This window comes from Geospiza fortis, unplaced genomic scaffold (assembly GCF_000277835.1).
Source record: "Geospiza fortis unplaced genomic scaffold, GeoFor_1.0 scaffold255, whole genome shotgun sequence".
Classification (NCBI taxonomy): domain Eukaryota; kingdom Metazoa; phylum Chordata; class Aves; order Passeriformes; family Thraupidae; genus Geospiza; species Geospiza fortis.
In genome coordinates this window covers 509,011-530,009 of record NW_005054497.1, presented here as the reverse complement: position 1 = coordinate 530,009, position 20,999 = coordinate 509,011, and the positions used below count along the sequence as shown (strand labels likewise).

The 20,999-nt window shown below is 42.4% G+C and overlaps 1 protein-coding gene across 1 annotated transcript in view; it reads right to left on the bottom strand.

The window, feature by feature from the left end:
• Positions 1-20,999, bottom strand: part of AOAH (acyloxyacyl hydrolase) — a 74,974-nt gene that overhangs the window by 34,708 nt on the left and 19,267 nt on the right. Inside the window, exons 5-12 of the mRNA XM_005428658.2 lie at positions 20,437-20,536; positions 12,838-12,897; positions 7,443-7,513; positions 6,118-6,178; positions 5,543-5,613; positions 4,983-5,031; positions 4,598-4,646; positions 3,389-3,483 (exon numbers count right to left, since the gene is read on the bottom strand). Of these exons, the coding sequence (XP_005428715.1) occupies positions 3,389-3,483; positions 4,598-4,646; positions 4,983-5,031; positions 5,543-5,613; positions 6,118-6,178; positions 7,443-7,513; positions 12,838-12,897; positions 20,437-20,536 (556 nt within the window). The remainder of the gene's footprint in view (positions 1-3,388; positions 3,484-4,597; positions 4,647-4,982; positions 5,032-5,542; positions 5,614-6,117; positions 6,179-7,442; positions 7,514-12,837; positions 12,898-20,436; positions 20,537-20,999) is intronic.

Below are 20,999 nucleotides of genomic sequence, written 5' to 3'. Positions count from 1 at the left end.
GTGGATTTTTAGTTGTTTTGTTTGCTTGATTGTTTGTTTCAGCTGGAGAAATAGCGTGTCCAAGCTGCAGTTTTCAAAGATGTTTCCACCTCATAATAGGTGTTTCCCACCCCGAGTAATGCCTCCATGTGCTCTTTCTGGGAAGAACGTACTCTGAGAGGGATGCTAACTGTGTATGTGACTGGCTCCTAGGTGAAGCTTTGGAAATAGCACTGGAAAGCAAGAGTGCCCTCTCTGATATCTAGCATGCCAGAGGACTTGATATGGAAAAAGTGAATGATGCAACTTGATGCATCCCATACAACATGAGACATGTAACAGCAGCATGTCCCCCTGCACAACCCCAGGTTACACTGGGGGTTATGACCCTTACAGGGCAAAGCTAAGAGGGCAGTCAGCTCCTAAGTGGACCAGGAAATCCAAAATCCAATGTATAGCATCTTCCCAGCAATGCTCTTCAAGTCAATGGCATGGACATACGAATTCCAAAGCTGTTCAGCTTTGGAATTGTCACCCCTGTGCTGAATATCCAGCTACCTAGACAACATCCTGAGTGAATTTCTCATTCACATTCTCTTTCTTTCTGTACTCATCATAGCCTCTCCTTTGCAAGGTAGACTATGTGCAGCAAAATCAGGGAAAACAACCATTCTGCAGAGTGTCTTAATGAAATACTTGGCATCTCTCCTAAAAATTATTTCCTCACCTAATTAGCTTTAAAACTGGAATTAACAGCTGCCACTGATGTGGTGCTGATTAGCAGATGGGCCCACAGCATTGTTACCAAGTGTAAATTTTACTTTACACCCGTAGATGTAAACACTTGTAAATGTAAACACATAAAAGGATAAATATAAATAAGAAATACGTGAAATATAGAAAGCATATAAAATGAATATGTAAAAATATGGAAAAATATTAAAGTAATAAAATAATATACAGAATAAATCTAAATTAACAGGCACAAAACTTTTTTCTGTACCCATGATAAAAAATCTGCACAGGGCAGAGGCAAAGAAGTGCTATTTGAAATTCCATGTAGAGGTTTGTGGTTTTATTGAAATGAAAATTAAAGCTTTGAATGTACCCTAGTATTGACTGTGGATAAAACCATTTGACAAACTAATATTTTTATGTGTCTTATCAAAGAAATTTTGGCAGAATCAAAGCCAAGTGTCTTGAGTTAGACAGCACAAAGGAACAGAAGGTACACAAAGATGATGCCTTTTCGTCTCTTGTCCAAGGCCTAACTTCAAATTCTTGCTGTGGTCCCAGATTAAAGATGTTTCCTGTAAGATTAGGACATAGACTCTCTGCACTCTCTCTGGTCACAAAACCATCTCTGCATGTGCTTCAAAATTCTCCTTGAGGGAAGCCTTGCACTGAAAAATCATTGAAGCCAGTTAATTTGTTAAGTAAGCTTAGAGATGAAGAATATTTTCTAGTGGCTTTCAACACAACACAAGAGACAGCAATATTGCACCTTCACAACCCCAAGGCACTTAAATTTCTCTGTGGACATCCTCCACAGAGAAAGCAAGACACAAAGGACAAGGAAAAGGAAGAGGCAGTGATAAAGTCTGAATTAGTTCAGAAATGGTATTGCTAATGCTTTTGTGCTCAGGTGACAGCTTTTGCACTCATGGTGAGCTCCAAATTAAATAACCTTTTACTTTTGCTAGAGTTTAATCACAGATAATAGTTTTTATACAACTGAGATCTCTGTATGTATGCATTAATATTTAACCGATGTATTTTTGCCAGGTTGGTAGGAAAGCTTGAAAATAGTCCTAGAAAAAAAACATGTTGTTTCCTATCCCAAACCTCACATATATTTTTTGGGCCTTACACAGAGTGCACCAATTCCCTCCCCAGGCAAGCTGCTCTGCACTTCTCAGACAGTAACAAAGAGCCTCCAAAACTTACTTTTGTAATCTGTACTCCAAGGCACCCTTGAAACTTGTGCCTTGGCATGCTATTAGCAGACCTTGACCCATCCAGCTGGTGGATCAAGCAAGCTTCAAGCAAGAGAAATTCTTTCTAAATCTTCATTACAATGATAATAAAATGCTGATATAGTCTAAAACTGGTCTTGCTTACATGGCTTTACTACCAGCCTTACTGTCAGAATCATCTTTGCCATCAATATTATGATCATCTTTATTAGATGAGATAATCTCAATTATCATTAGTGGTAATTTATTATGTTCCTCATCAGCTCTGTCATCAGTGTCATTCGTCTAATTGTTGTTCACAAGCATTTAACAAAGAAAAACAACGGCTAATCTGCAACATTTAAATCAGCTCTGGGAGCAAAAGTGGAAAAAAACCCATGAAACTCTCAGACCTCCCACAGCACAGCAACTACTAACAGTCTGGGAAAATTGTTCTCCAGGAAATGTCTGTAACCTTATTCTACAGACACCAGTGGATGTGTAGAAGGTTTTCATCAGGAAGGGTGGGCATGATGATCTATCTGCTAAACCCTGTGCAACAGACTCTTGTGCAGAGAAGGACAAGGTACAGTCCCCCCCGGCTAGAGACTGATGGGATAGGAAACAACAGTGAAGGTTGGGAACATACCTGAGCATTTATCTCCACCCCATAATTGCAGTTTGCTGGAATGATCTTTTCCTCTCAATTATTTCATTACATGCCAGTGAACTGCAACAGGCTCAGTATAGTTCACAGTCAGGTGCATTTTGTTGTTTTTTGAAAATAGGAAATGCTGGGATAACCACCCAAGGATAGACATCAGTGTGACAGTGATATTTTATGGTCACAGGAACTCTTCCCTTAAGGATAAATCTATTATAAATACTTGGGTGACCCTCAAACACCTGCGAATGCATTTGTTCAACAACGCTCAAAACCAGAACACTGGAGTTATGAGACCTATTTCACATATGCCACAGGATGAGGGAAAACAATCCAGGGCATGTCATTTCAAAGCCAGATTCCTAAAGCAGAAATTCCCTGGCTGTCAGCAGGGTCACTTCTGCAAACACCCTCACAGCAAGGAGCCATCCCAAGCAGGCTGCTAATGGCAGGCCTGATCCCACAGACAGCACGGGTCTCCTTGAGCTGCAGGCACGTGCATGGAAAGCCAGATGTCCTGGTTTGTGTCTCTGGCACAGCACAGGGACACTGCAGCCAAACTCTTCCCTGACCCAATTGCACAGATGCCGGAGGAGCGGCAGTAGCACAGGGCTGTGCTTTTATATCTTCACAGGAGCAGATGCCAGAGGGGACTGATACACGTGAGACCATAACTACAAATTCCAGTGCAGTGAAGCATTTTGCACTTGTTTCCCCTTGGCAACCTGCAGCACAGCAGAGAGAGCAAATGGCAATCAGTGGTTTTGGCAAGCTGAACGTGATTCCTCACCGCTGACATCTGTGTGACGGTCATCCACTCGGGAGGGATGTGGAAGTGAGCGCCGGCCGAGTCCCCCAGGAGCACGACCCCTCTGGAGTCTGCACCTGATGGATGCATTTTGTTAGTCACATGGGCAGAAAGAACAAGCTGAAACCCAGCTTGGAGAGTGCTTAAAGAGGAACAGCAGTAGCAGCTGATGGAGTCACAGCGTGACTGACAGCACCACCCTTCACGTGGCTTAAATGTTCAGACACTGCAATAGGATTTTCACTCCATCTGCAGCAGAAACCATCTAAGAGGCATTTGCCAACAACCCTAGGCAAACAACTGGGGACTGGGCATGAAAAACAGGGGGAGGTCTTGCTAATCAGAAAAGAATCCTGGCTGTATTCAAATTGTGTATTATTTCAGCAGAGGTTCTGCTGTGCAGACAGTGTTTATTTTTGCTATCCATAGATTATGCATTAAAAAGTACTTAAACATTTAGGGAAATCGGATTACTCAGAAAATTGCTCAAAGCTCCTTATAACAGAACTGGGTGGCGGATGTGCTACTCATATGAGTGTTTCTGCTAGAACAATCTGTCTGGTTTATAATTAATGTCACTTAACATTTGTAGATTAGCCTTTCATCTAAAAATGTTGAGGAGTCTTGCCAGGCAATGGTTCATCCCCAGGATACTGATTTTAGTGTGAGGTGAGGTGAGTGGCAACTGCAGTCACTGCTGGTTTGTGAGGCTTTTATTTGTGCAGTGTGGGCACACGAACACCCACACACATCATGGGAGATCAGCTGATGCCATCACTTCACCCCTTTAAGGCCTTATCTAGAAAAAAATGTATGTATTTATGGCAAGAGGTAAAACTGGACAAATGCAAATGTTAAGCTGCTTCCCTAAATCTCAAAGCCATTACTCTGGGTTAGTCTTTAGGCATCAGAGAAGATGCAGAGCTGACATCTCAGTTTGCTGCTGTCCCCATTCTATGTATTCAATTTCATTAGTGAGCTGACTTTTAAGGGGAAATTACCAGCAGCCTGTGTTTTACAAGTTTCATCTTTATCCATCCTCAAGACTAAAAAAACTCAATAATTTTGCTTTTCTCATGATGTTATAAACCCTATTGTCTTTCCCTAGCCTTGTGAATGTGCAGATATTGAAATATTTATAAAATTCATACATAAGACACATGGTTTATTGTATTGACTCTAATGATTTACCTTTGCAGAACTTCTCCTCATAGGGAATTCCATCTTTTGGATCCACACCCTGTTGGAGAAGAGAAAGGGTAAATAACAGCACCTATCTAATACCTGAAGAATGTCAGTGCAAAACAGGGGCTGAGAATTTAGTTATTCTTGAATGTTTGCCTGCAGGAGGCACTTCATCATAATAATGACACAGTGACATTATTTTAATAAGTATTTGTACATTTTAATTAATCATATAAGCTATAATTTAAATAATCATAAGCATCAATAAACAAACTTAATATCAGCTAATAAAACCAGAAAAAATAAAAAAGGAGCACTTCTAAACTAAATCAAAGACTAAAGAGGACAAAAGAGAAGCAGTAATCAGGAAGGTGAAACTTCATTTACTTACCCATATGCCATTGCAGTTAGAGTCACTTTTTGCATCCCAATTATCAGGACTAAAACAGAGATAAAAAGAGGATAAAGAAATGTCACAAAAAAAGAATCAGGAAATCAGATCCCCAGTGCCATTTTTTCACCAAAATTAAAAAGGAATTAGAAATTCCTTTCTGCATGGAAGGGTGGGGTTTTTTCCCCTTTGCATCTTGGAGAGGCAATTTTTCCTAGCAAAATGCAAACACAAAACGCAATATTAATTTAAAGTTAATACTGGAAGTTGCTAAATGAAACTTATCCTTTTAGTAAGTGTCATGGTCTCCCTCTCCACCTCCAATCTGTCTGAGCAATTTTAGCTGCAATAGGCTTCAGAGAAAGGAAAAAAATATGTGCACCACCCTTGCAAATGAGTCCCATCCCTGGTCTTGATCATCCCCTCTTGTCTCCCTCACAGTGAGGTCAAGCAACAAGCAGTGATGTGCTGTCTAAGAGTATGGTCACACCAAAATCTGGAGCCCATTCTTCTCGAAGCCACAGCTAATGAGAAGCCTTTAAGATAATTAAAATCTTTACCGCCTGCCAGGGTACACGGTTGTGTTTTTGTCGTTGCAGTCTCTGCCTCGCCAGTGATAGCCCCTCAGCGTCTAAAGGCCAGGAGAAACACACAGATAGGATAGTCATTATTACTTTTGCACTTTTAATTTAAAATATCTAAAATGAGAATCTAACTCAAGGTGTAGGAATAAAACCCAGTAAACAGGTTGTATTCCAGAGTCCCTTTGCTAAGCTTTAATAAGTGACACCTAGCATGCTTTGGTGCAGAAATAAGACAAGTTGGCAATTTATTTTTTGTTTAATATGACTTTACTTCACCTCTTATTAATTCAGTAAACAACCACTCAGCAGCAGAGCAATTTGCTTCTGCAGGGAGCACAGCTTTATGTGTGCATTTCCCCAGGTGGCACACATGAATGATTGCTTTTTCATCCAGGAAAAAACTCAACATTTTATGACAAAAAACCTTTCATTCATTTTATTCCTATTCCTATTTTCACATGAATAGATAAGGCTTTGCAGAAAGTAGGAGGAATCCCAGAGACATCCTCATTATCAAGGGATTACTGTACCAAAGGAAAAGCTTTGCTTACTGGGAAGGTGCTAAATTTATCTCCATCAAAATCTTCAAAAGGCAGTTTATTTCTTAGAACACTGTAAAAAACAAAAACAACCCCCATAAGTGTTAACATATGGAAGGGAATCTATTAAGAAAGTAAAAAACACAGTGAAGTGTACAGAACAGATAATAACTGGCATGATATTCACTGCTCTATATTCAGTTGCGCCTCTGTGCTTGTACTTCAGCAAAGTGATCCTGCCCAAAAGAGCAAATCCTATATTTCAATATCCACTGACGGAGCTCTAGAGGAGAGGCTGATGGACTCCTGTATGGCTTCAATGTCGAACCTGCAGTCTCTAAAACAAACTAGGACAACAAATCTGTAGTAAAATTTAGCGGGGGGGGGGGTTAGTTGGTTGGTTTTGTTTTGTTAAAGTAAAAACCCAAAAGTGGTGAGGGAGAGAGAGTGCACGAGGGAGAGATCAGAAAATCTGAGCTCAATAAATGCAATCCAACATATGATACAAAATTTCATTCCCTTCGACTGTCTGAACTCACAGGGCTCAAACTCAGCTTATGTATCCTGACTAACACTTCAAAAGACACTTGCAAGATTTTTCATGTCAATCAACCCATTCCAAATAAACTCCTGATATTTGCAGTTTCAGTTAAATGAGCAGAAATAGGTGAGCAAGTTATTCTTGGCAGTTGAATCAGTCAAATATACAGCTGATAATCCTGATTTATTCTTAGACCTGCCTGAGTATTCCACCAAGTCATTGGAGTACATCGACAAATATGCTTTATGAGCAATTGCCCAGCTCATGTCCCTGGCCTTTCTTAGAAACTGTCAGCACTGTCATGAGTTGTTTTTCCTGGATGCCATCCACCTGACTTTCTTAAACACCTTGGGATTGTTCTATGCTTCACAACTGACATTAAATTTGGGTTCCTCACAGAGTCATGCAGGTGCTGGTGGCCTTCCTGCATTGAGCCGTGGGCACCACAACTGGGTGAACAAATTAAGTGAAGAAGTTTCTTGGGCTCAGAAAATCTCAGGAGAAAGGTGGCTTCCTCTTGGAGATGTCACATCTGTGAGAGTGTCACATATTTGAGCTCTGGGACGTGCTAAAATTGAGCAAATGGTTTAAGCACTAAAACAACCACAAGGATCCCTGTGAAGACTATTACTTACCTGAACTCTGTGCAGGCTCCTTCTGTACTACCTAGATAGTGGTTTTATAAAGGAAACCAACACAAGTAAATATGGGAAGCTTTGTTAGCTAAGGATGACTTTTGAAAGAAGCAAATTTACCGTGTTCTGTTTCTGATTAAGGACTGAAAATGTATACATACAATTTAATCTTCTCGCAGAGGTTAGCCAGAAGAGGAAATGCACATACACTTGAGAACCCCATGAAGCTTTTCTGGAGAGGAAGAAAAATAAAAATAGATGGATGCATTAGTTCACAGAGGTGATGTAGCATGGGATATTCAGTGTCAGTAAATCACAGAGCTAAACCATGTATTTTCTGCCTAGAAACATCCAAAAACTCCAGTGATGCCAATAAGGATGCTACATGCCAGAGGATTTAGATTTGACACAGCAGTCAAGGATTAAGGCTGAGCATTTTACACACCAAGTATTCTTGCTTTCAAAGACCTGTAAAACTCAAAAAGAAAAGAAAAAGTTCTGGTCTTCTCTCTGTCTTCTCTCATGTAACCAATTTCTTTTTCATTCTTTGTAAAAATTACTGTTCTCATGTTTGGTGACACCTTACACAGGGCAAAACTAGTGAAAGCCACACACTTGGAGCCATGAGTCTGGTTTCTGCATGCCAAAGGCCAGGGACAACTCCAAGAAGAGGAGAAATGAGAGGATCCAGACTGTGCATAAGTCTGATTTTTTTTAAACTAGATTTTTTTAAATGAGATTTTTAACCTGGAAATCTAGATTTTATCTTGGCCAAACCTGTGAGTTGTACAAGACAGCTGCTGCTAGGAAAACTCCTTCAACATTAGTAGGCCTTGGGCCAATCCAGTTGAAGTTCCAGGTAGCCAGGAAGCTTCAGAAGCTGAAAGAGACCTTCCTAATGAATGCGTTGCATGGGCAATTAATCCCACAAACATACTGCTCATGTAGCTTCACTGTAAGTTCAGCTGGTCTTGAAACACTGAGGGTGCTCAAGTGGTCTCTAAATGCAAAGGGCTAATTGGTGCACAGCCCGGTTCTCTGCATTCACTGAGGCTACATTTACCAAGTAAATATGAAGCAGATGAGCAGATGGGCATACTCATAACTTTATGCAAAGAAGGGTAATTGTTTATACAGACACAGCACTTGAAAGCTCTGTCCTTGGACCAACTGCCTTCTGTTACATACTTTATATACACAGAAAAAAAAGAGTAAGGTAGTCCTCAACCTAATGATATTACAACCCATGCCCGTCATGAAACAGAAGGTAAAGCTTGGATGCAGCAGGCTTGGAGGCCAGTGGAAGGTTATTACACACCACGTGGGTCTATAACCCCAGTGGATACAGCTCTGAGTGACAAAGGAGAACTTTGAGGCAGCACAGCAAGGCGGTGAGGCCAAGGAGTGTAGGGCATTGCCTTGCAGCTCCAGGGAAGGTGTTTGCTTGGACAGGTAACAAGAGGCTATGGAAATAAGGGTCTCATGTTGCCCAGAGCAGGAGGTCAGGCACAGAAATACGCCACAGCCAGGATCTCAGGGTGGAGAGGAGAACTGGGCTAGTGGAGAGGAGGAGACAGAGCCTGTAGTAAAAAGGTTGCAGCCAACATTTATGCTGGTGGCTAAAATGACCATGCAGCAAGGTGAAGATGAAAAAGAGTGGCACCTTTCTCAGGTACCACTGAAAAGGAGGAGGAGGAGGAGAGATCTGCAGTGGCGTAGGAGCTGTAACGGTGCACTTTCTGAAGAAGGCAAAAGTGAAATCAAGGAGAAAAGAAAAAGGAAGGTCAAGAAGACAAGAAACCTGAAAAAAAGCCACCAATTAACTTTCTTCAATTCTGTCCAGCACACTCAAATGACAAAGCTTTAGTCACACCAGCTTGGATGGGGTTGAGGTACTGGTGGAGTGAAAGGAGAAACCAGAACACAACCACAGAAGAAATGGGGAAAAAAGCCAAAAGCAGCCAAGGAAGTGGGGCCTTTCCTTAGGCTGAAAGGCCAACCTGGTCCCATGGCTGCACCTCCAGTTGCCCTCTGCATTGAAGCTATTGGCTGCCTTAGGGCTGTGTCCTGCAGCATGGCTGGGACACAGGCTTCCTTTTTGCTCTGAGTGTATGGTCAGGCAGACAGAGAGCATGAGAGGTGCACAGACAGGATGCCAGCTTTTCTCAAAGAGATTTGCAAACTTATGTACACTTCCTGGAAAGAGGAAAGAAATCACTTCCCCCCCCTTTCATGCAGGACTAATCCTGCCAACAGAAGCACCAGAAACTCTTTAAGCCTTCCATCAGGCTAAGATTTGCAGGGTCTTCATCTGAGCTGTCAGCTTTTCACTTCAGCCTAAGCCATGGTATTCAAAGCCTTTGAAGTTAAGGCACCTGGAGTCAAAACCGCACCAGAAAGACAAACTACAGGGCTTGCAAAAAATAAGTACATAAGTAAAACCTCCTTTTATTCTGCTCACAGGCTGTGCTGCAAGTTTACCCTTTGCTGGAAACAGAATAAAATCTTTCCTGTCTTTTTCTCAGCTAGTCTTTTGAAAATTCTTGCTGACTGGCTCTCTGTTGATTTCAAAGGAAGGTTATCTTGCAGTCCCAAAGACTGCTCAGCTTTGGTGGGAGTGGGTGCTGATGATAACCTGGCAATGCTGTGGCTGAGGACCAGATACAGCAGCATTCTGAAGCCCAGCAGCCTCTGGCTCCACAGCCTTTGTATTCCCACACCAGGTGGGACAGTGAGATCTGGAGGTAATGCTTAACTCTGCTTGGCATTGTGCAGGAGAGTGGCTCATCTGAACTTTGAGACTGTCTTGGGCTATTCTCATAAGGCAAGGAATACAGGTATAAAAAAGGAGGGAATCTTTGTGTGAACAGGCACTATTGGGTCCTTCCCAGCAGAGACAGGCTACAGCATGGGTTGTTGACAGAAGATTGGCTATTGCCCCTGTGTAACATGGGCAGGAGATCAGCTTATGTCCTTCCCTGCCTGTCAGCTCATTTTGGGATCCCTCCATGGCTTCCCACTTGTCCCACTGCCAGGCTGTGACTTGCGGGGACCTCGTAGTCATGACAGGACTGTACAAATGGTGCCTGCTGTCATTAAATGCCACAACTCTAATCACCATTCTTTCATTGCTATTGCTCAAAGATGCCCCTTAGTATCTTCTCCACCCACAAGAAGAGTTAATGCTAGAGGTGTAGACAGTGATTGATAACACTAATATCCTATTCATTGCCTGTTAACATTCCCTAATGACATTTCGGTAATTATTTTAATTGGTTTTACTAAAAAGAATAACAATGAGCCCCTAATGCTTGTTGGTGTTTGGTTTAAGCCAGTGCCTTACAGATGGCTCACTCCTTTTAATGAATGGAGACATTTATTTAAAGTTTTTGGAGTTGAGCTGCTTTCACTGCATTTCTACATCTGCTGATTACCTTTTCTTTTTTCCAAACTCATAATGATCCTAAGAAATTCCAAGTAAATGTGAAATCCTGGGATCCAGATGGATTTCCTGTTCTCATTACAGCAGCCATCATCACATCTCTTTTTTTGTGCACAGTCACACACAGCTGCCGTGCCAGGATGGGGACATTTAACTTGCAAGAATTTCTTCAGAAGGCTTTCCCCAAACATACAATACAGCAAAAGTAACCAAAAGAGCAGATATGGGAAGAATTGACAGATCTAATTTGACTTTTTGGTCTAGCATAAGGCAGAGCATAAAAGAGTCCACATTAATGTTTTTCTTTCTTCACTGATGTTTATGCAGGGATGTCCTACCACAGCTGGGATGTTTCTGGTTCCTCACCCACACACTCAGCCAGGTAATCTTCTCCCCAGGCAGTGAGAGCTCCTCAGCTCTCACTAAGGTGTATCTGCCTGTGCAGGTAGGATCATGATTTGGGAGCCTTGAGACTGTGCAGGTGATTTCCTTACCCTTTCATCACATGCTGCTGCTCTGGGATACATGGCTTATGCAAGCATGATTCACACTGTGCTCCCTCCTAGAGATTCTCTTTTGTGTTTCTTACTGCATTGTTTTTCTGGATCTGAAAATAACTTCAGTCTGGGTGAATGGGAAATTGCAAGCTGAAGTAATGCCTCTAGAAATGTTATTTTCTATTTTCCAGGTTGAAAATAAGTTTCAGCCAGGGTCATTACAGGAAAAACTCTAGGAATAGCTGCAGGAGAGGTCTGAGCAAGCACATGATATGTGTTTTAATTTGAGCTGACCTTGCACTGTGCAGGAGGTTTGGAAATACATTGAAACCCAACTGTGACCTTTCTGCTTCCAGTCTGTTTGTCCTTCTCGCTGACAAATAGGTAGCTAGGAGCAGAAAGGGGCCAAGGGCCAATGGAGATTGAGGGAGGTATTGAGGGGCATTGAGCAGTTTTGAGGATATGTGAGACTAAAGGCAAAATAGGAGAGCCTATTTTGGAGCACCCAAAGATTGATGCCACCCATGCCACCCTATCCAGGACAGCCTGAAAGGATGTGGCACGCCCATCCCAAGAAAGTGGGATGTGGCTGGCCCTGTGAGGGTCTCAGCCCAATATGCCAAGGGTACAGCACATGCAAGGAAGCCGAGGAATTGTGTCCCACAGGGTAGCACTCCTGTGTTAGTCCCTCTCCAGCCCCGTGCCAGCTCACAAAGAGGACCTGCTTGACTCAGAGCATCTCGTTACAGGTGTTAACATGGGGAGTTGCTCCAGGAGAGAAGAATAAAAATTTCATGTAATTTGAGCAGAAATTTCAGGCCATCAGTAGCACAGCACTGAATAGGAAGGGAAATGAGTAAGAGATCCTGCTGGTTGCTGTTCTGCGGGAGCTGAGGCCAGTCTCTCCAGTGCTTTGTTTATTTCCCTGGCTTGGTAATTTGGCAACTGCCCAAAGGCTAATTAGGCACCTCAGTTTTCACTTTTGTGACTAGCATCACAGTAAGGATTCAGGAATAAGCAATATAAATAATTTCTTCACAGACACTTAAAGCATTTCCTCTGCATTAAGTGACTTAACTGGAAATAAACTCAAGGGCTGAACTGACTCACCTAAGTGAACCTAGCAGAATAACAGCTGCTACTCTTCTCTGCTACCCTTTAGAGATCCTCTACAAATCTGAGAACTGTTGGAGGCAGAAAGATTTCAAATCCCATTTTTCAAATTTTAGAGGCAAAGGTAGCAACTCATAAATATGGGAAAAATATGCGGAATTTGCATTCAGTCCATTGCTTGAGTTTCAGACAGCCCCAAAGTGCAGTTGCTCTGCTCTGAGGCAAGGGGTCAGTTCATGAGGCGCCCATTTACATACGGCTACAAGGTAGCTGCATTTTTCATTATTTTTTATGCTCTCCCCATACTTTCTTATTTTCCCTTTATTTCTCCCTCTCATTCCTCCAGTGTCACCTGATAGAGCAGATCCTGTATCAAGTAGGAATGAGTCAGCATCCAATTCAATGCTAATCAGGAGGATTCACAGTCAGACAAAACAAACAAGGACTCACTCCTGATAAAATGCCAGTACAGAGTAAAACACCTTAATGCCATCGATTGCTTACCAGGTCCTTGGAAGTCTTCATAATTCTTTTTGCTTTTCTTATTGCAACACTCAGTCCCACCTAGGAGAGTAAGAATAAAATGAAAAACAACCAGATCAGCCTCCAGTATCCTACCAACTTTTCCCCCCATTTCCTAGCATTTTTTTCTATTTTAATATCAGTCACAGCACAGAAATGATGTATGAGTCCACAAACTCCTCATCAGTTACTTTTTATTGGACTAACAATCAATTATCCAGTCACCTTCTATGAAACTCCAGTAGCAAGAGTTCATTTATTTTGCTCCAGGGCATCATTTATTTCCCAAGGAAAAGTCCAGATCAGCTGAAGAGCTGAAATTCATATCCTGACTGCACTGCGTGAGCTGCAGAGGACGTACTTCTCTAGCAACTCCTCCTGAAAGAAAACTCATCCATTACAAGGCTAAAAGAGCGTTACTCATGTAACATCAGTCTGACTTGCTGTGAGAGGATACAGAGGAAATATTTGCTCTTGCATGGATAAGGGTTACACTCAGCTGAGGTTCATCCCAGCAGGAGAACACAGAGTGCAGGAAGGTACAAAGCAGGAACAGAGTTTGGAAGGAAAACTCCCTGCTTAGGATCCAGGAAGGTTAGCTTATTATTCTGGAAATACCTGCCCTGGAGAGCAAGTTCTTGCTGACAGTGGCAAGATAGTTTTTCTGGTCGGTCCATGCCAACTTGTGCTGAAGAGGCATTTTGGGATATCTCCAAATTGTGGGTACTTATACCTACATAGAAAGAAAGAGCAGGAGAACCATTCCAAGAAAAGGTCTTGGAGAGGCATCATAAGGCCATGGGTTACAAATAAGTCAACTATTAGTGATAGACAAATAAATCCTGAATATCCTTTGCACACAAGCTATTTGAAGGAGCAGAGGAAATTTTGTGCAAGGGGCACCATCCATGATTGTGAGTGACAGCCAGGACAGCTCTGCTGGCAGCAGGAGGACACATGTGCCATGTGTGGTGCAGCAAGGTCAAATGCACCCTGATGGCTGCTTGCCATGGCCAGGAACTGCCAAACACTGCCTTTGTCCTTGGTCCTGCTCTCCAAGCTTTCCTCAAGGCTCTGCCATTGCAAAAACCTCAACAAATACATCTTTGCACCCCGTGCGGTCCACAGCCCTGGGTGCTGCCTGCAGAAGTGTTGAGGCATGGGCAATAAGTAGCTGCTGTTTCTACACTGTGCCATTAAACGTTGACCTGGCCTTAAGAAATTTTTCTTGTATCACAGCACAGAAAGATCCCACTGCTTCTCCTGCCGCAAGGACTCTTCCCAGTCATGGAGGTGAGGGGATGCTCATGCCATCCAAAATATTTAACAACTGTTTAACAACTCCGATGAACAGTACTTTCTAAATTCAGCCATATCTTTCCATAAGAAAGGAAGTTCTCATAACTCAAATTTAGTAAAAAAAGTAAGAGAAGAGACAGTCAGAGGAGTCTGGGAGGGTTGAGGTAACACCAGTGTGCTCCCCCTGCTGCTCCATTTTCAATTCAGGACAGTATTCTTCTGTCTCAGTGATGACAATTCCTATGTTGTGCTGCATTTATTAGGCCACCTTTGAAAACAGCCATATCTGTGATATATGATATGTGACATAACTAAGTGATGGCTTCTGTCCTCCTCCTCAGCATTCAGCATGATGAAGGCTGAAAGCACTGCCTGTTTGCTCCTTTTTAGCAGGAATAACTACTTATGTTCTGCAGGCTTTGAGAATTGGCAAAAAACCCCAAATTTAAAATAAAAAAGGAGATAAAAATAAATTATTTTTGAAAATGTTTCAAATGGAAAAAAAAATCCAGAATATCACAAACACATTAACACCTGGTTTCTGCTCAAAACTGTTAGGGGACAAACTGTTCTGTCTGAAAATGACCTGCTATCAGTCCCTCCTACAGCTCAGCCTAAGGACATTACTGCCAGCCTAACATTAGCTGGGTCTGAGGGCTCTGAGGTAAAGTCAGCACAAGTTTATATTCATCTGGACAGGGCTACAGGAACTCAGCAAGGGGGAAAATAGGGATGCTTCAGCAAATGCTATTATTACAGCATTTGGAAAAAAAAGAAAATGTCCCTCATGTGATGGCACCTTATTGAACAGCAGCATGCCAGATTAGAATATTAAAGCAGACTTAATTTGTATTTAAAGTAATCATTGCCAGCATTTTTGCGCTGAGGATAAAATTTAGCATGTCATTATAATTGATTTAGGCAGTGATCAAAGCAAATTAATTAACCATGATATTCAAGGGTCAAAAACTTATAGTGAACAACACAAAGGGATACGGACGAATAAGCATAAGCAGCAAGGAACACAGACTTCTAAGCTGCTGGGTTTTAATATATGTGTCACATTAATACATGTAGTTAATACATGTTTAATTCATGGTGTCTGTAATGTTCTAAAAATCAGGGTATGTCACAAATAGATGAGAGAAGCTAGCAATGAGCCAAGACATTGTTTTGTAGTTTTGTCCCCCTGGGTAAAGGCTGTCCCCAAAACCAGTCATGCATCTTACGTTTGCCATAGTTATGTTGTACAATAGCAGCTGCTGTCATTTCTGCAATAAAATTACTTGAGAGGCAGATGTGAAAAATGGGTTGAAATTGAGTATAATAGTAGGAAAATTCCCAGAGAGGTAGGATTTATCAATCCTTTTCTGCTGGGCAGGGTAGGAGACACCTTTCTTGGTCACAGCAGCCGCACATGAGAAATGCATGCTACAGAAAGCTGCAGGAATATTGCACTCAGAAAGCAGAAAACAAGGGAGGAAAAGGCTGGAATGACCTTGTGTGTAGAAAATGCTCTCTCTGAAGCACTAAAGTTGACACCTTCTCTCACTTCACAAGTTCCTTCAACCAAGATTCCAGGTTGGACTGTGGAAGACTGGCAGCTGAAACATCCTCTGGGAAGAAAATGCTCCTGGTTTCACGGCTCACCTGTAATCCCTGGCTGACACCAGCATGTCAAGCCTGCCACTGAAGGCCATACCACCCACACAACCTCCCCTGCTGCACCTTGGCTAGCAAGGAGCCTCCTCTCTTTCCCATGGCATGAGAACACCACCAAGGAGGGGGTTCCCTGGGCTTCAGCAGCAGATGGATGAGTCCTGGGGAGCAGCCAGCACCATCCACACCAACCGGAGCAGCCCTGCCACCCTGTGTGCACAAGATATCCAGCCATGGATGGGGCCGAGGGTGGGGTGTCACTGGGATTTCATTCACTGCCTTCTTCCAGTGTTCTCCATAGAGACCACGTGTTCCTAGTAATGATTTCCTTTTTGGCAAACAGATGTATTTCTCATAGTAAACAAATGCACAAACCAGCTTTAATTCTCTCTCATTTATCATCCTTGTTAGCCAGCTTTTTCCCAGGAGACCAGATATTTACAAAACACTCCAAGTTTCCCTTCTAACTAATTTTCATCATCGTTTAACCAAGAGTAACAAGATAGCAAAATTCTGCAAAGCTTGTCAAATAGCACAGCTAGATTTGCTCATGAGCAACGCTTCCCTGTCCTCACACTTTTGTCTGCCACCTTCCCACCCCAAATCTCTCTGTGCCTGCTTGTTTTCTAGGGTCCTGAGCTTCTACATTGGCATGGCACAGCTGCATGCACCACCTTGCAAACCCCATGCCACTCTACTTCCTTTGGATTTATTTGGTGGAATGTTGGGATTGTATGATTTGGCTTTTTGTGGTTGTTTGGGTTTTCAGTTGGGGTAGGGTTTATTTTATTTTCTGCCAGTGAAGAGGAGCAGAGGAAATTAAGAGAAACAAGTGAAAGAGGAGGAACTAGCACTCAGACTGTGCCTTCTGCTATTACCTATCTATAGGTAGTTTCTTCAGGGCTCAGTTCTGGCTGCAGCAGAAACTCACATTTCAGTAGATTTTACCCGTTTCCAAGAACAAAGGCTAAAAAGAAGGCATCTGGCTCCACAGACCCTAGCCTACCTCCCAGATGCTGTTTGTTTTACTGCTTATGGTCTCAAAAGAAGGAAACAGGTCCCAGCCACGAGGTTTACTTTGGACTGGCAGCCTGCTCTTAATCAGGAATGCAGAAGCACTCCCACCCTGGAGTTTGGTTCTGTCTCACCTCCAAGGAGGAAGCTCACATTTTTACTGAGAAAGATGAATGAGAGATAGCCACAGAAGTATTTTAATTTTACTAAACCCCAAAGGGTTTCTTTTTTCCACCCAGAATTAGTTGGCTCCTACTTTGCCAAACAGCACGCTGACCACAGTAATTCCCATGAGGGATGTGGCTTTGTAGAAAGTCAGTGAAAGACCTGATAGAGGGTACACAAACCAGCCTGAGTGCTTGTGGCAGTGATGCTTATTCTGGCAAGATAAAATTGTAGGAGCATAAATATGTATATTTTTGCTGATGAAAAATGACTTCTACCAAAATCCTATTGATGGAGTTTAAGACAAAATATGCAGCGGAAAGATCTCTGATAATGTGGAGCATAAAAGTGATGGGAAATAGAAGAGGCACCCTGAAAGATGGAGTACAAACTTCCAACATAGACTGTTTTAGTGATTGCTAGAGCACGACCACAGTGCTGAAGTCAAGCCATTATTCTGGCCCCAACAAATCAATTAAAAAATTGTCATTTAACCAAACAGGCCAGCTGGCTTAAAACAATCTAGAGACAAGCTGAGAATAATCTCCTGCAAACCTGTTTGTTCCCAGGGCCAGAAAGGAATCTTGGTAGGCACTATGTAAAACTCCTCACCCTATTTCAGCCTTTTTCACTCACTAGAGGAACATCCTTGTATTACACAACCTACTGCAGAAAGTCCTCCAGCATATGAGGTGATAAACATTTTTGGCTAAAACATCATCCAGTCACCTTAAACCAGCTATCTTGGATGCCTGTACTACTGTCAGTCTTTTGGAGTGGTGCTGCACCCCATATTAGAATATCTGTTGTTCATGTTCCAGTCTTCCCCACCAGTATCAGAGGACTGCTCCTGAAACTGCTTCCCGGGAGAGCAGCCCACCTTGCCCAAGCCCCAGCAACAGGGGGCTGCCCTTGCCCAGGCTGGATGCCCTTCTCCTCCAGCTCCGTGCTGAGAACACTGAGCTCCATGTGAAAGGAGTAATATTTTTTATTCATAATTAGAGCAAAGTCTTCCAGAATAATCACAGAGTGCTAATAGCTCCAGGCAGCTTGGCAAAAAAAAATTAATAATTTGGGCTAATTTGTCAGAGACCAGGGAAGTATGTAAAATGATGCACGTGTCATTTACATGGATTGCAGTGTCTCCCTTATGTCGACAGTTTGAAAGGCCTCTGAAGCAGGGGCTCTTCCTTCCTCAAAACACAAAACCTCACTAAAGCAACAGAGCAGAAACAGAAGAAAATAAATTAATGATGGAAAAAGCATGTTGATATTTTCCACTTTCCAATTTTTTATTTAGAGGTAATTAAAGCCTGAGCATTATGCTGCCATCCAAGGATGGGTAACGCTATTTCTTTCACTCCCTTTGCCAGTACAAATATGATACTAATTCTGGGAAAATGGGCATCCAAAAGTCTAAATGAATAAGTGAAGTACCTGAAAATCAATAGAGTTGAACAGAACAGTCATTAGTATTAAAGTCTTGTTCAAACACTCGGCAGGGGACTGCGCCAACATTTGCAGACTCATAAAACTGAAGTGATCAATCAAATTACAAACTAAAGAAGCAAATGTGAGGTAAACTGCATTTTATGCACCTGTGTCTCTGATTGTATATTAATTTTTTTCACCCATAATTCATCTTTACTCAGTCTGACTAGTCACAGAGTTACTGTGGGCAATTTATCAACCACTTGAGCATGAATTCCAAGCACTGCTCTTCTCCTCCCATCTCCTCATGCTCTCTCGGGGCACAAGGAGAGGCGAAAAGAAGGACACAGTCAGTGTAAAAAAATTGGTTTTTTGGTAGAGTTCCCTTATTCCTGTTGAGAAACAAATACCTTAACAGAAAGCGGTTTAACTACCACTTGGAAGGGAAGAGGGTTTGCTTGAGCTGCTTACTCAGAGGGACAGTCTCCAGCCAATGCAAAAAAGAGTCCAAATTTTGTTTAATAAAAAAATAAACCAAAGCTCCACCACATTCAGCCATTTTCCTCATGGACAGTGCACTCGCTGAAGCGGTTGCTGGGGGTGGAAGGAGACAAGACCTTGATCCTACACCTGTTCTGGGAGATGGGTAAGAGCTCACAAAGATGTGACATCAACCCCATGAGTGGCATCCTTTCCCCTCTGTCTGATCAGCCTAGCATTTCAACACAGGTGTTTTAATTTCTTCACAGGAGCCACTTTGATTTATACAGCCATCTCTCCAGGCTCCTTAGCCTAACTCACTGTGCAGCATGGCAAGCCCATTCCTCTCTTTCAGCGCAGTTCATTGCCTGCATCGTCTTTCACTTCAAGCGGTACCTTGCACTTCTGACCCTCAGCTCAGGATGGGGGATTTCTGATGGCACCTGTTTGATGAAGTTTGGGCAATATTCTGGTTGGGTTGAGTTAGTGTGGGCCATCTCTGCTGTTTGCACTCATTTTCTTTCACCCCTGGTTGCCCACCCATAGATCTCTGTGTTGATATATTGTGGAGCATAAATTCACACCTGCTATGAACCAAATACTTCTGTCATTCTTGGAAGGCAATGTTTTCCCAGACCTTAAGACTGGCAGAACCAAATCCATCTTGGAGGTGAACTGCAGATCATTGAAGCCCATAAAAAGATTGCCTGATTTCAATGACTGTTGGACTAGACCCTGTGTGAAACATCTCATGCAGTTAGAAATTCATCCAGATGCAGGGAAAAAGATTTCCAAAAATAGGTGCTGAAATGAATGGCTTGCTTTTCAGCACCACCAAACAACCCCCATCACTCACAGGTTTGAGTGTGACTGGAGGCGTGTAATGGCTGGGACGGAAAAAATTCCTCACAAACAAAAGAATTCCAAAACAAACAGCACATGTTTAGACACCTATGCAGATATGTACATGTGTATAGCAAAGGTCTGGGACATGCAATCGAGTATGTGCAAATGCTGTAGCAAGTAACTGTACATCAGAGAAGTGGTGGTAATTAAATATGATTTCAGCCTGCGGCAAAAGATAATGAACATTAGCCTAAACCTCTTGCATGGCAGACTAATCCAAGTCAAACAGCCCTGCATTTGCAGCAGGTAACTTGTGCCCACGCAGGCTGTCACAGCAGATCAGGCAATGTGGGGATCACTTGTTGTGCTGTGGTAATGTGGTGGCATAGAGAACCTCAGCTGAGTATCTGCTTTGGGTTGTTGTACTGCTTAACAATAAAGTCCCTATTCTTCCTCTCTGATCCAGACTGGAGAATTTGGCCCTGTGACTTTCACGCACCCTCAAACCAGTGGATGGTGGTCCACACAGCTAATGTGTGTTATGCACCTTTTGTTCAAACAGATATTTTTTAGGAATGCCCATGCTCTAGACAATGCATGTGCAGTGGAAACCTTCAAACTGCTCAATTCCAGCTTAAAAGACATCCCACAATCAGTAGTTTTAAGAAAAGTTGGAAACCAGCTCACCTTTGGAGGAGAGTAGAGATGACAAAGCGGTTGTCCTGGATCCTGTTTACACAGCCTCAAGGAATGGCAAACCACATCGGCATTCATTTCCTTGTCTATGCTAAATGAAATGGTGCATAAACAAAGACTATTATGTTTTTCTGGGCTCTTGAAAGTGGAAGCTATTTCCATGGGAAGGTAAATCTTCCCAACACAACACACAATAATCTCAGCTCACTTCACCGTGGCCCATAACCGCTGCTCAGTACAGTGTTGGGTTCTAACGATTTTCTGCCACGACATCCTACTCAGCATTTAAAACTGGAACCCAGGATGATGAAAAAGGACTGTGCTCTACATGCAGCACCTGAATCAAATGCATTATAACTATTCTAGTTTTTTAATCAATCATAAGCCTGACAAAGATTTAAAGGTTGAAGTTAATGCATATGCAATTTGGCACATATGAAGGTTCAATCATTAACTCAACAACATAACCAGAAATCCTTCAAAGATCCTTAACCTTTAATCACCAATCACAAGTGCTAGGATTGTTTCTTCCTTTTTGGGACACACCTCTGGGC